The sequence below is a fragment of the Leuciscus leuciscus genome, assembly GCF_965113295.1.
Source record: "Leuciscus leuciscus genome assembly, chromosome: 4".
Classification (NCBI taxonomy): Eukaryota; Metazoa; Chordata; class Actinopteri; order Cypriniformes; family Leuciscidae; genus Leuciscus; species Leuciscus leuciscus.
In genome coordinates, this window is record NC_138728.1 from 10,227,056 (window position 1) to 10,244,451 (window position 17,396).

Sequence of the window (17,396 nt, forward strand, 5' to 3'; positions counted from 1 at the left end):
TCTATCTATCTATCTATCTATCTATCTATCTATCTATCTATCTATCTATCTATCTATCTATCTATCTATCTATCTATCTATCTATCTATCTATCTATCTATCTATCTATCTATCTATCTATCTATCTTAACAGCACTAAATCAGTTCATTCGTATTGTTTGCTATGCAGAATTCCATTCTACAGGCTTGTTGTTCATGAGCAGATGTGATTTGTGGGGTTTTTTTTGTGTTTTTTACTGCTCTCTCTCTCTCAATCTCTCTCTGCTTCTCTCTCTTTCACTGTGTTGCCATGTGTTGATTGAGCAGACCAAGGCGTCTGATCTGTCATCACTGCGAGTGGAGGATGTGGGTAGAGTGGAGACTGACGTCTTATGCCACGCAAACATTACACCTCTCCTCTCTTTCTTTTTCCATCCATCCATCCATCCATCCCTCCTCTCACCTAACCCAAAACTCCTTCAGGAGGGTAAGTGCGTGTGGTTCAGTTATATCTGGTGTACATGGTTTGGAGAGACGTCACTGCTGTGTGTTACTCAGACAGGAAGTGTGACCTTTCAAACAGGAAGTTCCTTCCGGCAGAGTTGAACCTTGAACGTGGCCGGCAGTTATCGTAATAGTCATGACAATGACCTCTAAAGAACAAAATGCAGGAAGGGAATGGCTAGTTGAACGAGAGAGTGAAGGTGAAGGTATAGAAGTGTTCACATACTTAAAACGAATACATTTTAACTAATTTATATATAGACTTTTTAAATATAATATCAAACTTTTAAACCTTGAATCTTGAATCTAGACATATCAAATATTTTATATAATTTGATTTCCAAGTTTTATATTTAACCGTTTATGTAGTGTGTGTAAATAGTATTTATTTATTTAAATTGCAATCTCAAGTATTAATTTTGATTAATCAATTATTTATTTATTTAAATATTGTGTGGTATTTTGATGATCCTAGTTGATAATGTTGATCCTTCTCAAGTAAATTAACTTTGTTTCTAGGATTTTTGGGATATTTTATTTGGAAAATTTGTAGGCACCAACCATCCCCCTTAAGAGGAACGAAAGAGTGGATGCAGGGAGACGCCTACGTATCATTGATTTTTGCATGCACATGTGTGATCTTGCATATACTGTACACGCCAGCAATGTGAACATTTGCCTATAGGCCTATAGTTGTAAGTGACAGACAGATAATTATTTACATTTGTTATTTATACAGTAGATTGCACAAATCATTCCGCACCAACAGGTGTCAAAGACCCATTGCATTTGCACTAATGACTACAGGAACACTTTACAAACTTATATCCCAACACAAATGGCGTATTTATCGAAGCCTCTCTGACTGACAGGATCCATTCGCTGTGTTTGGAGGAGGCCGCTCCTCTGTGGATCTCATGTTTCGGAGGCTATATTTACCACTTTGCTACTGACAGGCTTCTGGAAACTAGTTGTCAATGAGCTATCTCGTTTTAGTGCGCTGCGAGTCGCAATTCATTAAGACATCATTAGTCAAAGCGCCCTTCACATAGCTGTGTACGAGAGAGCGACGACCAGAGGAAAACCTCCTCATGCCAGCGGATCCACCTGGGATACGGTCTCTGCCGTGGGTTGATGGAGACCAGGCTGCAGGTGTTTTTTTAGCCTTCTGATATGAGGAGGTGTGGAGGTTGTAGGGTCTGTCCATCATCCCCACAAGTCCATGTTGTGTAAACACCTAAAGATCATGTTTGATATAGTAAAGGTGATGAGATATTGGCACAGACCTGCTCATGAAAGCAGGAAACACTTACACACGGACATGTTAAAGGCATTGAGAGATCTGTGGGTTTTTTTTGGTTTTTTGCACATTTGGAAGGTTGTTAAATACCTTCACACACTCAGCTGGTGTTTGTGAGGCACTTTTGTCTTTAGCACTCAGGGGTGAAAAATCACACATTAACACTTCTGTCTATCAGAGGCTTTGTTGCAACAAGCAGAGAGTGAGTGAGAGAAGAATGCAGGATAGTCTAGCTAGACTGGCTCGATGTTTCACTTTCTGATTTGTTTTCAGGATTATCAGTACGACTGATTTACTTGCCTCATATTTTAGTAGAAAGGCTGAAGTTGGTTTATGGACACCAAAGAGGAACCTATTTCTCACAGTGGCAAAAAGAGAAACGCCTTGAAATAGCAGAGGATTTATGTATTCATTCATTTCTCAATTCTGTAATCTAGATATTTCTTTAATTTTCATTTTTCATTTTTTATTACTTTATTCTATTAATATTGCATTATTACTCAAATCTGATAGATAGATAGATAGATAGATACATAGATAGATAGATAGATAGATAGATAGATAAGATAAGATAAGATAAGATAAGATAAGATAAGATAAGATAAGAAGATAAGATAAGATTTTTTTCGATATACTATTTTACAAAACCCTTCAATTGTGAATCTAGGTATAGCTATCTAATCTTTTATATATTTTTATTTAGCATTATTTTATTATTTCTCAAAAATACTTCAATCTAGGCAAACACACTGGACAGACAGAAATATTTTAGAGGCTAGGAATGTGATGAAATATGAATGTCTGTCAGAAAGCCAAAAAGGAGAGAGCAGCTGGGAAGACAATGCATTGAAGGTGCCGCGTATAAGCAGTGCAGAAAAGGACACAGACAGAGCAAGCAAACCTTTGCAGAAGAGTCTTTCGCATACCTCTCCTTTCAGCTCCGCTCCCTCGTTCAACCCCCTCCTCCCCCTTCAGCTGCTCCCCCTCCCTCTCCTCCCCTCCTGCGCTCCGGTGGATGGTGTGCTTCTCTCTCTCCCTCTCCTTCTCATTCAGGCTGAGCAGTGGACACAAGCAGAAGCAGTCTGTGAGAGTGTGTGTGAGAGTGTGTGTGCGCGAAGCCGGAGCGGAGAGAGGGTCTGCTGGATCCCCTTCTGAAACTCTACCTCTCCCACAAACACAGAATCCCACTCTGCGGTCCTCCCCACCAGTGTCCGAGAGCGCATCCCAGAGGAGTACACCTTTACCCCCACGACCGGTGAAACGCCCCCCACATGGAGCCATGTGAACCCCCGACTCCTGTCTCGCTTGGGATCTGATTTCGGATTGCCTCCTTGGGGAGAAGCTCCAGGCACTGGATCTTTTGAAGTAAGGAGGGACTCGGAAGATCTCGGCTATCCCAGAGGGAAGCCCTTTGCTCTGGGCACTGTGGGCTGCAAGCCCCCCTGGGCTGGAGGCCAGCGCTCCAGCACCATGGATTACCTAGTTGGGATTTTTCTGCTGTTGTGTGGGGTGGCTTTACCTGGAAGAGTTGCACCCCAGCACACCAAAGAGAATGTGCCCAGACTCAAGCTCTCTTACAAGGGTAAGTTTTGCAAGCAGAACCATCACCATTTCGTAATGCACACAAGCTTTATTACCTTTCTTATTCTTACTATCTTATACCTATGTGTACTCTCAAACTTGACTCTTTTTATATGTCATTATATATATATACTGTATATTTGACTTTCTTTACTGTCACTGTTGTCTAATTCCTTTTTCTAGTTTCTCTCTTTCACTTTCTTGCATTTGATTAATTCAAATCTTGCACTGACAGATTGTTTCCATGTGGTGTTTCTGCATGTATTGGCTCTTCTACATAATTTTTTCCAGTGCACTGTCCTATAGCTCTAAACTCTGCACTGGTTCCCTGTCTTATGGCTTATGAACTCTGAATGAGGTATCGTGGGTAATGACTCCGCAGTTGCGGCCAGAAATCTAATTTATCTTGCCTCTAAATTGATTTTACAGCAATCCTTTAAAGAAATATTGTGGGTTCAGTACAAGTTAAACTCAGTGGACAGTATGTAGATTAGCACTAAAACATTATTTTGACCTACTCCTTGTTTTCTTTAAAGGACAAAAAAAAAAAAAGAATAAACCAAGGTTACAGTGAAGCACTTACAATGTAAGTAAATGAGGCCAATTTTTGGAGTATTTTAAAGCAATAATGTAATGCTTATAATTTTATAAAAGCACTAACATTAATTCAAAATCATTTTCACTGTCATTTTAGGATTTATTGCATTCTATCGTCATGGCAACAAAGTTGTAAAATTAGATGCAACTACACAGAAAAAACTACTAAGTGTTTTTTTTTTTTTTCTCACTGAAATCATGTTAACATGCATTGTTTATGTTTAGTGGCTATTATATGAAAACTGGGTTTTTTTTTTATTGCTTATGGATTGGCCACGTTTATATTGTAAGTTGCTCATTGTAACCTAGATTTTTGGCTTTTTAAAAGAAAAGGAGGAACAAATGGAACATCATTTGGGGTTAATAAGCATATGCCACAAATGTGTCACAAATGCGTTTACTAGCTTTGTCCTGATCTTCAATCTTATATTGGCATGTGGATACACTCCAGCAAGCATGCATACTCATACTCGCACACATCGTATATTTTGAAGCATGTACTCTGTGTTGCATTCGAAGGCTCTGGTGATGCTGGCCGCTATGCGTGAATGGTGGTAACAGCAAACATGTTATTCTCCGGGCTGTGCTATTTTATAGGAGACAGCGGAGAGATCCAGACTATAGCAGCCTCTTTGTAACCCAGAGCTTTCATCTCTCACGGAAATAAGCGGCAACATTTTTGGCATATTTTGGGCTGTTTCCTTTTTAATGTAAGCTTAGCGGGTCTGCTGTGGTTCTTTGTTCAGGAACATGACCAAAAGTATACGCATCAATGTGTGGCGGTGATCTCTCTCCCTCATTTGGTAAATATAGCCTTCTGTTCTGTCAGTGAATCTGTGCTTCTGGTGTGTCGATTGTAAGGTCTGTGTGTGGCATGGGTTTACCCCACCAGTGTCCGTTTAATGCCCTCTCATTTTTTTTATAGAGACGGAGAATGAAAAAGACGATTTATTTTTGTCTGAGAATGTGTTGTTTAAAAAGTGAGAGCATGCAGAATGGAGAGAGAGAGAGAGGGTTTAAGAAACCAATTGTTGCTCTGACCATCAGCGTCTGCTGTTTAACTTTAAGAGGAAAGGAGACTTTAATGTAAAAAAGATGCAAGTCCACCTGTGATCAATCACATGCTTCTCTGAGTTAATACTGTTGTGCTTGGATGGTTCAAAGCATTGTGGGAAAACAGTCTCACATTGCGTCACCACAATGCTTTCCAAACTTATGCCACCTGTGCACTTTATGGCTATGTTTTCTGTGATTCATGTTAGAGTTTTTCGTATGTCGTAATGGATTTGGATTTTGTTTGATTGACATACGCATTCAAAAAAACAGAGGCTGCACAGCAAAGACATTAGCATACACAAAATAAATTTGGAATGTCAAAATGGTCCCCATTGGATATTTTTTCCCCTGAATCCTGTTATGTTGCATCTTAACCAGACATTTCCAATGATTGTGAAAATTGTGTGTAACAATAGATGATAATTGATGTTTAATGAACACTTGTGGAACAGGATTTTGAACCAGCTGATATTTCTATATGGACAGGGCAGATACCCAGTGCGACGCCACAGAAATCCGTGACTAAGCATTTGACAAAATGTCCTGTCGCTTGTCGTTAGCTACGGACAAAACGATAACTTTTATCGATTGTTACTTTATCGCTTTATGCCTCGTTAGGAGACCATCTAAGTATTTCATTCTGGTGTGTTAACAATTTCTATTTTTGGTTTTTGAGTAAATCTTGAGTAAAAATAAAAGGGTAACACTTTACAATAATTGTATTAACTAACATGAACTAACCATGGGTAATACATTTGTTAATTTTTGTTAACGTTATGTAATACAAATATAGATGTTCATTTTATGTTCATGTTACATCACTGTGCATTAACTAATGTTAACAAATACAACTTTTGATTTTAATTATCTATTAGGAAATGTTGAAATGAACATTTAACTAAGATTAATAAATGCTTTAGAAGTCGTGTGTGTGTGTGTGTGTGTGTGTGTGTGTGTGTGTGTGTGTGTGTGTGTGTGTGTGTGTGTGTGTGTGTGTGTGTGTGTGTGTGTGTGTGTGTGTGTGTGTGTGTGTGTGTGTGTGTGTGTGTGTGTTAGAAAGAAAATGTGTCTGATGTGTTTCTGGCCAGAAAGATGTGTGAGAATGGAGGCAGGCTTAGATAATTGGACACCTGGCCATGGTGATAGAGCTGTGTGTGTATGTATATGTGTCTGTGTGTATGTGTGTAACAGAGAGACATAGTCCACAGGTGCTTGATGGCTCTTTTGATGCTCTGCAGTATGACAGATCGCTGTTCACACCCACACAGTGTCTGAGTGTTAAAACGAGAGAGAGGAAGAGAGGAAAGGATGGAGGAAGAGTGGCAAAGAGGGAGCGGGAAGGGAAGAGAGCGGCTGTTTTAATGAAGGCGGTGGGCAGACAGTAGTTGGCCAGGAGAGGATAGTCGTTAAGTGAAGTGTCATTCATTCTCACTCCCCCTGTGAATGCAGCATAGTAATTAAGCCAAATAAACGCGGAGACATGCTCTCCAGAGACGCACACTTGAACGAGCGCCGAGAAGGGGGGACGACATCGCTTTCTCACACACAGATTTATCATGAGTTGCACATAGAGTTTGCAATTCAGGGCCGCTTACAGTCATGCCGCCTCCTGGGAGGCCAGTCGGACGATCACAGACGGAGAGATCCATCTTAGTTGTTAAATGATGGCCGAGTGATAGATTTTCCTCTTCGTTTCCCCTCCCTGTAATTATACCAGCGCTATGCCTTCTCTCTATTCCCCTCGTATGTTTTAAACTACCGTTGGTGAAAATTGCTCTTGTCAGGGCTATCAGCGGCCCTGTTCATCTGTCAGTGCTTGAGGAGGCTTGTGGGATAGGCCTTCACATGCTTGTCAGATGCTGTCGGGTTGCCTTTCGGATCTCAAACTTGTGGTTACGAGGTTGTGAATTCACACTATAGGATTAGCGGTGGGTTACAGGGCCCATGTGTGCCCATAACCCTGCATAAATACCATCTGAGATGCCAGATTAGGGTGGAGGTGGTCGGTGCATATGAAGACACTGCCCCCTGCAGGTGACAACGTGTGGACTCTTGCCTCTGATAGGGGGTCCCTTCATGAAAAAGGCCATCCCGCCGTCACACACTGATAAAATGGTGCATCGGGACTTTAAAGTGCTTGTGAAACAACCTGATAATTACTCACTACCGCGTAATTACCAGGCTTCCCATTTCATTACCATGCCCCATGGCCTCCTGGGATTGATTGGGATGGGCGACACTGGGACGACGAGAGACTGCGAGTCGTCGGAATTCAGCCTAAATCTTCTGAAATAGACACTCCGCGCCCGACCGCACTGGACGCAGACTGGAGGCATCCTATAATAGCGGGCTGTTCGCTGGCTGCCGGGTGAAGTGCAAGCTGGCGTCGAGCCAGGATTTTGGGCTGGATGGGAATGATTATATGGAGAGGCTGGGAATGATGCTGGTTTCTCTTTCTCTCACGGCCTCATCTGCATCCGTCTCTTGCCTGTCTCTTTTAACCCTCTTCACCAGAAGTAGATCTCTCTCTCTCTCTCTCTCTCTCTCTTTCTCATTTTCACATGATGAAGCTACTTTTAAACTGTAGTTTGTCAAGCTACAAGCTATAAGTTACAGTTAAACAACATCATTTTTTATTATATTATATTATATTACTATATTATGAACGGTATATAAATAGTTCATTTTACACTAAATACCATTCAAAAACAAACCATGAAAATCATTATTTATTAACAGCAACTGACATGTTGGGGGGAAAACAAGATATCATGGCAATGAATTAAGTTCCCACAATATATTATTTCCCTCATTTTAGTTAAATAGTGGTCACATTGTTCTAATTTGTTGCCCTGTTTTAGTTTCATTAAATGTAGTTACATTTAGAGGGCATGATAACTAAATGAAAATGAGAGAATGAATTAGTAACCATGTGATAACAATTTAATTTCAATGTTCACTAAAATTAGGGAAAATTTCTTCCACGTCATGTGTGGAGCTCCGTAATGAACAGCTGCATTTAACTTTTTATTCTTTTTTGACTTAAGTATTTCTAATTTATCTATAACAGCGCTATGTCAATTTTGTTGTGCTCCATGCTTGATGGAAAAAGTATATTGTTACTGGAAAAGCTGCTGTTTATCTATGATTCTGTGTGTTTTTCTTTATTGTTCATGTCCTTCCTCTCATTCATTCCTTCGCTTTATTTGGCTCTTTTTGTCCAGACTCCTGTAAGGAACTTGAAGGTCACCTGAAGTCTTTCTACTGAATGAATTATTTACTCTGTGGCAGTAGAAGGGCTTCGTCCTTATTGACCTTTTTACGCATCACATCCTGTTGTGTTTAGTCTTGTGTTGGCCCTATTAGATGTTAGACTCCTTTAATGACTCTCAGCACCCACTTGGCTGAAGGATTTGCACATTTAGCTTCCTCTTCATAACACAGATGTATTAAGGAGTGTGTTTGAATATTCAGATGCAGTGTGTGTGATATGTTGTGTATTAGATTACTAACTATACTGAGTGTAGTGTGTTGGGAAGTGGTGCACCTGTTATTGAATTTCAATGGTGTCCTTAGACAAGTATTTCCAGACGAGTCAAATTTCGAGTGTGTGTGTGTGTGTGTGTGTGTGTGTGTGTGTGTGTGTGTGTGTGTGTGTGTGTGTGTGTGTGTGTGTGTGTGTGTGTGTGTGTGTGTGCGCGCATATTTGCTTGTCAATGCTCCAGACTATATACAATAAAAATATATTTCTATCATGACAACTCTCTGAATATTTTTAGCATGGTAAATGGATATGACAATGTTAATGTATTTGGTGGAATAGATCTGCTACGCTGCTGCTGCTGTTGTTGATTATTGCCGCTGTACAGGAACTTTCTACTGCCAATACATATGCCGATACGTTGCTGTGAGTTTGTAAGACATATTGCTGCTGCACAAATAACATATAATAATTACCCATAGCAGATCTATACAGGTGGAGCTGGGGATGGTGGAGGATTTAGATGGACTCTGAAAGCGTGCTGCAAACTGCAGTAGTGAATGGTAACCAGCCATTTAAATGTTGAGCAGAAAGCTCATTGGCTGCAGATGCGACATGAACCAATCAGGTTGTTCTAAGTAGTTAACGCTGTAAATATCATCAGCTTGCGTTAAGGACCCATTAGCCTGCGAGCTAGAGTTTCATATAGTTCCGAAGTATTGTAGTTTAACTTCAGCTATAAAATATATATTTTTTATTTTAATACTCATTTAAACTTTTTTTAGTTGAATAAAGTATTCCAATTTCCAATTTTATGCTGTCAGACTAATTTGTGCCACATATTTGCCACATGTCACAGTAACAACCAGTCATAAATAGTTCTCACAAACCTAAAGTTTAGTATATCAGGGAAAAGGTTTCCGGATACTTTCGCAGTTCGGTGATGGAGTAAGTTGTAAACTACGTAACATCTCTGAGTGAGTCTGATTCAAAATAAACTTATGAGCGAGTTTGAAGCTGTTACGTGAATCATTTTTTGATTGACTCATTAAAAAAAGAACCAGTTCATTTGAAAACCAGAGTCACTTGTTCGCAAATCGGACATCCCGGCTCATGCTATGTTTTTTGTTGTTGTGAGCATGCAGGAAACACTGACACATTTAGTTTGACTGTCACCAATGGCAACTACATTTTAAAGTATTTTCACACATTTTTGTCGCATATGTGTCAATTTTAGTCGCGTAAGCCCTGCCTGGGATATTTCTGTCCGTTTCTGAAATTTTTTTAATTAACCTACAAATCGAGTAAGAATTTTACATCACCTCCAAGAAGACTAGAAGTAAATAAAAGATCCGTATAAGAGTTATCTCTCAGCACTTTACCTTGTGCTCTCCCTCTTGTCAAACTCCTCTCTCGGCTATTTATTTGAATGTCACATTATCTTTGGCTGTCACTCTCGCTCTGTGTACATGCGCTGTGTTTTGTATGTCATCTGGAGCTGTGGAGAGTGGATTGTGCTTTCTCTGCACGGTCTGTGGCCGGAGGCCAGTTTTAAACAGACTCTGCGGTTCACCCGTCATGTCGTGAGCAGATTCAGGGGTAATTAAACGGTTCCACATACTCTCCCCTCGCTCTGTGGAACAGGGCAACACAGGAATCTCCTGCGGTCGCGCGCAGTCTACAATGGAGGAGATCAGCAAGGATGTTGGATTTTTTTGTAGCGTGCACAAACAGACTTTCAGCTTTAGATTTCAACAACTAAGAAAGCATGAACGTGCATAAATGTAACACCACTGCCAATGTGACATTTACATTTTTAGCGCTATGCTTATGTTTTTAAGCTCAAAATTCATTGTTTAATTAGACCTCTTGTATTTTGGAAGAGCTTATTTTTATAAATTGTAACCACAATATATGGATAGTTTTAAAGGGATAATTCACAGAAAAATGAACATCATTAGTCATTATTATCTCAGCTTAATGTTGTTACAGTCCTGTATGATTTTTTTTTTTTTTTTTTGTGGAAGATAAAAAGAAAAAAAATTGAATAGAATAAGTTTTTTTTAAACATTCATTTAAAATAAAAGCTTTCAATCTTCAAAAATACCACAAAAGCACTATAAAAGTGTTCTAAAAGTTATCCATATGATACTTAAGCTTTATTCCAAGTCTTTATGAACTATATGAAGCCGTACAAAAAACTTTGTGTAACGAACAAACCAGAATATAAGTCTTCCCAATCTTCCCCTCCAGTGGGCTGTTAAACACTGTGACTGGATCATTAAATCAGGGAGTGAATGAATCAGTGAGAGAGACCGATTTTGTGAATCTGATAAATTAATGTAAAATGCATAAATTGGAAACTCATGAACACGCTAAGGAGAGAGTGAAGATGTTTTTGTGAAAACGACGGGCTGTTCCTCATGCAAAGGTGTCTTATGCCTTCAGAATTTCATGCAGGAATCGCCTGCTTTTTGTCTCATTCGCCCTTATTCACAAAGAAAAGAGTCGCCAGGAAAATGGTTTTAGAATGACATGACGTTGAGTAAACACCATTTTCATTTTTGGGTGAATTATTCCTTTTAAGCTAAACAAATTCATCTTCATAATTGCCACATGTGTCTTGCAAAAAAGCAGACATCCGTCTTTTCCTCACCGTTTGGCTTTGTTAATGGAAATTTGAGGCAGTTGGCCGTGACATATAAGCATCAGTTCGTACAGAGGCGTCTTTTATTAAAACTAATATGCATAAAGAGATTTGACACAGTGATTATGTTTCCTGTTGGTGTCACAGGAATCAAATATTGGCCCGCTGGTGTCGGTCCCCTCTCGGCAGCCCTTCACTAGCTGTCAATCAAGCAGACTGAGCTCTCATAGGCCAAGATCCAGCACGGTTACCGGGGAAACTTACCAAAACCTGCGACCGGTTGCATGCGAGAGCAAGTTAAAATGAAGCGAAACTACAGGCGTATTCATATTCCAGAGCTTAAAGCAATATTCGAAACCGCGTGTTCAGCGAATCGCTGTTTCTAAAATCTAGGTTCTCTCAAGCAAAAAACCGACAAGACCGAACCACACACTTAGCCCATTGAGAGAACATAGAGAAGGAGAACTATTGCCAGAACTGTGTCAAGATCGACGACGTGTGTTTTGAAGCACGCCATTGTTCTGGCTTGAATAAACAGGTAGCGCCCAAAACCATCTGCAGCACTCTTTCACTTTTTATTCCTTCTTTCCTCACTTCCCTCGCTCTCCTGGGGCGGCTGGTAGCCAGAGGCAGAGCTAAAGCACAGTGGCAGCAGCATGCACACACACACACACACACACACACACACACACACACACACACACACACACACACACACACACACATTTTCCCATCCCTCCAATACACACACCTACACTCACAGATGCAGAGATGCATAACTATACACCCTCACCAAAGTCCAAAACTGGTTTATAGCCTTTGTGTATTATTAGTTCCCCACTCGTTTTCCACTCACCAACACAGGTTGGTTTTCTCTTAAGTCATATGTTGGACATGCTTTTCTTTTACATTTTTTGTCCTTTAAGCAACTCTTATTTTAGGGATGTGTCTCAGGCAACTAATTGAATAGTGAGGACAATGAGTTTATATATTGCAAAAACCATTTAAGTCTGTCTAACATTTTTCTTTTAAATGAGCTTTTTTATCAGGCTCCTGTGTTTATGTTCAGTAATTTCACTTTAATTACAATGAAAAGGTTGTTAGTCAGTTATTGAAATGCCTTATTTTCAAAAATGTCACTGATAAGAGTAAAATAAAAAACATAAAAATGCACATATAAATATATATGCATTGCTCACACACACACAAACACATTTACTTAGAATAATACTGTATATTATTCCCAAATATAGCCAAACTTAAACTTGCATCGCAGCTCAACATGTTTGATTACTTGCCACGGCTCCAAGCTGTACAGTTTCTACGGGGTTTTTTTTATTCAAAGTTGTTAGTTTTGCTTTGTAATGCTCTTTGGTTTTCATCTTATTTTGAGTTTTATTTGTTACATCATAAATCTGTTGGAAACAAACAAACGTTGCAGTGTATAAATAAATTGTATGACAGACTTTGCTATAATATATAGAGTGTTGACAGGCCACTTCTCAGTCTGCAGGACAGAGAGAGACTGAGAAAGAGGGAGAAACTTTTGTTAAGCTTCTTTCTCCTTTAAATCTCACACTTCATTTACTTTAAGCTCTTATCCAGGTTGATGTATCCCCAGATAAAGTGTGTGTGTGTGTCTGTGTGTTCACGGACCATCAGATGACTACCTTTTGTGATGGTCTTGCCAAGGCAGCATTTTAGGGGAAAAAATGCCTTGTCTTCAGAGTTCATGCACCAGTCGCTCACTTTGAGCTGGGGAATCGTGAAACTGCCAGACGTGGCCGTCAGATCTTGAGCCAGAATGGCAGGAGAGTGAGGCTTTGGAGAACTTCACCTAACGGGAGTAATAGAGAGAGTGGCAGGGGAAAAGGAGGCTAAGAATAAGAATATTTGGCAGATGTAGAGATGCAAAGACTAGATGAGTTAATATAATGAGCCAGGGGAGAGAAGAAGAAAGATGAGATGAAGTCTCTTTCCAGGATGTCCTCTTATGTTCTCTCAGGCCTCCCCTGAAGTCTGGCAAGAGGAAATCAGTGTGGCTTTCTTTTATTTCCTGAATATGCACTATACTTTTGACTGTTAATATTTCTTATTGAATGTTTTAACCACTAGAGTCAACAGGTGGAATTGAAGAATAAGTTTTCAAACTGCTTTCTCAAACACTCTCCCATTTGACGTTAGTTAAAAAAAGACTGATTTAGAATTATGATAGTCTGATTTAAAATTATTATTTAAAGTTGCCTTTGCATATTGCTGTGACAGGAGAAAGCGTTCTGAACCTTTGGAGGTTAAAACAAATATTGCTGATACATTATTGGTTCTAAAGATCAGTTTAAAGTCAACATGAAATGAAAATTCACCCTAGTCATGTTATTGATATTGTGAATGATTCATCCATGCATAAATATATTTTTTTCTTTTTTTTTACATCACGACTTTCTTTAATGCACCAGTGTAGAGGGTTTTCTGAATAGGCAGTGTTTTGTATTTTACTGACCTATGAAGAATGCTTGGTATTAATTATTAAACAGCTCTCAGGGATACTTGATTCTGATTGGTCAGTTGCAGCATTCTGCTTTTCAATTTTTTTGTATACAGTTTTGCCACCTTTAGTACAGATTGTTGACCCAGAGAATTGATTTCTTACATAGCTGTGCTATAGTTTCATATCTCTTGTATCACTCCGCTCTGTCTTCATCTCCATTTATTTATTTATTTTGTTTGGCAAGTACACACTACCTTTCAGAAGTTTGGGGTTGGTAAATGTATGCTTACCAAGGCTGCATTTATTTGATAAAAAAAAATAGATACATTTTTTTTTTTTTAAATAGCTGTTTTCTATTTTAATATATTTTAAAAATGTCATTCATTCCCACATTTTGTGCTACTTAATATTTCTGTGGAAATAGTGATACATGTTTTCAGGATTCTTGAAATAGGCATTATTTAAAACAATAAAAAAAATGTTTTGTCACTTTTGATCAGGTTAATACATACTTGCTGAAGTATTAATATCTTTCAACAACAAAAAAATTACTGATCCCAAACTTTTGAATGGTGTTATGTTAAACCATTTGAAATGTGTCTGTATAAAAGCAATAATCCATGCTGATATTTAGTACAGCAGCCCTTTTTTTGCTTGTGTGATATTGCTTAAAGGAATAGTTCACCCAAAAATGAAAATGTGTCATCATTTACTCAACCCTCAAGCTGTTCCAGACCTGTACGAGTTTCTTTCTTCTGTTGAACACAAAAGAAGATATTATAAAGAATGTTGGTATCAAACAATTGACGGTAGCCATTGACTTCAGTAGGAAATAAAATACTATGGAAGTCAATGGCTACTATCAACTGTCTGGTTACAAACATTCTTCAACATATCTTCTTTTGTGTTCAATCGAAGAAAGAAACTCATACATGTCTGGAACAACATGAGGGCGAGTAAATGACAGAATTTTCATTTTTGTGTGATCTATCTCTTTAAACCCCTTCAGGGTGAAAGAATAACCCCTCTGTATGTTTATCCTTACATGAAAGAGAACGTACTCAATATTCTGACTCAGCCGGAGTTTGTCAGACAGGCCTGGCATCTCTATATATATATCTGGATATTACTTGTGATTGGTTAATGAAACTCTCGTGTTAGAAGCAGAGACTGAATTCAGCAGGAACGGACGGACTGAACTGTGCCCGTTCTGCATTCGGTCCTGTGGGAATGCTGTTCTACATTTGATATGCAGTGTTATTGACACAGGCAAAGGATGGATGGTCTGTTTCTCCTTAACGCTTTTCCTTGCTCGCTCTCTTCCTCTCCCACAACCACACAGATGTCCAGAATCTTAGCGGGGAGAAACGCAGATGGCTACTATAGGAGCGGATTGATCTGGGCTCTGGAGAGGGGTTGCAGTCTTTGCATGTCACTGTTGATTATGATTCGTGTGCTTGTTGCAGAAACGTTGCAGAGATGTTGACCTCACCCTCTCCCATGATGCAGATGTTCTGGCCACTGGCTCCTGCAAGCTCTTTTCCAAACTCATTTCTCCCTTTCACCTCTTCCTTATCATTCTCACTTCATCTCCTCTTCACTTGGATTCCCCCCCTCCCGTTCTGCCTTCCCTTACTTTTATCCGACCTTGTTTCATTGCTCACTGGGAGAGTGACAAATTTGGCAGATTTTGTGTCTCAGGTCATTATATTTTCACAGTGTCTTGTCTAGTGCTGTTGAACAGATAGTTTATTTGGCTGTGTCTATCAAGAGAACAGCCAAAACAAAAGCATTTTTACTTGATTAGTTATTCCTCTGACCCGAGTTATTAAGATTCCAAATAAAGCGGTACTAATTTGCTTGCGCAATCTAACAAACTGTGTGTGGTCGTTTGTGAGTGTATTGTGGATTTACTCTGAATAATTGCGCAAATAAGTCAGACACACCTACTGTATATTTAAAGGAGACTTTTAGTGCTGGTGCTGAAAGACGTAGTTCTCGGCAAACTATGTTAGTCAATCGGATTCTTGTACTATGATGTTGCACAGTTTTTATACACACACATGTAATCAGGCCCTCTGTCTTAATATAGACTACAGATGTAGATAAAGTGCCAAATGCTAGAACTATCAAATATATTGTATATACCGATATGTTTAAGAGCTGTCCTGTTACCACCTTAAACCCAGTGCACACACAAAAATGTGGGTTATCCAACCATGTCTTAACCTCATATAAATGATTACGTGGTTCAGATTAGATCCTTGTGATTGTGTTTTCTTCAGCAATTTTCATGCTATGGTTGAAAAGATACAGATGTGGTCCACTAACCATTGAGGTGATCTTAAAGAAAGTGTAACTAAACACATGACTACTGTTGTTTCTCAAAGATGCTGAAAGTGCCGCAAATAACTTTTAATGCAGGTTTACATTTTGTGAACTTTCGACTAAAATGACACGTGCTGGAAATATGAATGTAGCCTATTTTTCTTTCTAGACTTATGTTTGCCTTCTTTTTCTTGTTCTCTCTTTCAGAAATGCTGGAATCCAGTAATCTAGTGACTTTCACTGGATTGGCAAACAGTTCAGGTTACGACACGTTCTTGATGGATGAGGAAAGAGGGAGATTACTGGTCGGAGCGGAGGATCATGTCTTCTCTTTTGACCTGGTCAACATCAACAGAGATGTCAAACAGGTGACACACAACTCTAGGTCACCTTAAAGTCCATATGAATGAATGTTATGTTCCTGAACTTATTGTGAACGGTTCATCTGTGCATGTTATTTCAACTAAAACAGTTTGTCTTCATAATCAAATGAATCAGACAAAATCTCCATCAAAACAATTTCCTTTTCCTTTTCCTGATTTCACTTAGAATAATGTTAAATAGTATTAATCATCTAAATTTCAGCTGTCTTTTAAATTCAGCCAGTTTTTTAAAGCAAACTTGTATTCAGCTTGATATGGAAAGATCATTTTTCATGATCCAAAAAAATTATGCCCTACATTTGTTCCAGGTGAATATCCTGCTTCACTTGGAAATCACATTTTAACATTAAAATAGGTTGGGAACAGGGCTTGACATTGACACGTGCCAAACCGTCGGAAAAAGGCAGTCGAAATAATAAAGTGAAATATAGTGTTATCAAAAATATAGATTTTCTTAAAAACATATCGATACTGAAATATCTGAAATGCTTACAATACTCATTTTCCGCAGAATGGATACACAATACCAGCTGCGCTTTCTCGCTCTCTCATCTCTCCGACAGCGAGTTGACACACAAACCCGCCTCTTCTCACTCACTCAATTCATTTGCTCCGGATGAATATTGTTGATGTTACAGAGCTTGAATTTCGGCATGGCATTGCGTGTAATTTTACTCATTCCCGCCGATTTTGTGTTCACACCTAAAGTGCGTGCACATAAAGCCGCCTCTCAGTACTAAATTGAGTTATTTTTGCTGCTTATTGTGCTTAAACAGTCAAACGCACAAAAATTGCAACACACACAAAATGCCTGTTCATATAAACACAGTCAGTTTTATTTTAAGTGAACATAAACAGTTGAGAAAGAAAACGCATGTGTAACGCAATGGATCCATGCTTTAGGTCTTAAAGTGACAGCAGCCTAATATTCCTGCTGCCATTATGAGATAATATTAAAAATATCTATATGGCAGTTTTCCTTATGGTATCGATGTCAAAATTGTGGCTTGTGAAAATGCTGAGTGGCTAGTAACTTTGGAAAACCACCAGTG

General features: G+C 39.0%; 1 protein-coding gene across 1 annotated transcript in view; it reads left to right on the forward strand.

Moving 5' to 3' along the window:
- The first annotated feature begins 2,815 nt into the window (after positions 1-2,815).
- The window catches only part of sema3aa (sema domain, immunoglobulin domain (Ig), short basic domain, secreted, (semaphorin) 3Aa), a 34,301-nt gene continuing 19,720 nt past the window's right edge, over positions 2,816-17,396 (forward strand). Inside the window, exons 1-2 of the mRNA XM_082166593.1 lie at positions 2,816-3,365; positions 16,169-16,329. Coding sequence (XP_082022719.1) covers positions 3,254-3,365; positions 16,169-16,329 — 273 coding nt within the window. The 5' untranslated portion in view covers positions 2,816-3,253. The remainder of the gene's footprint in view (positions 3,366-16,168; positions 16,330-17,396) is intronic.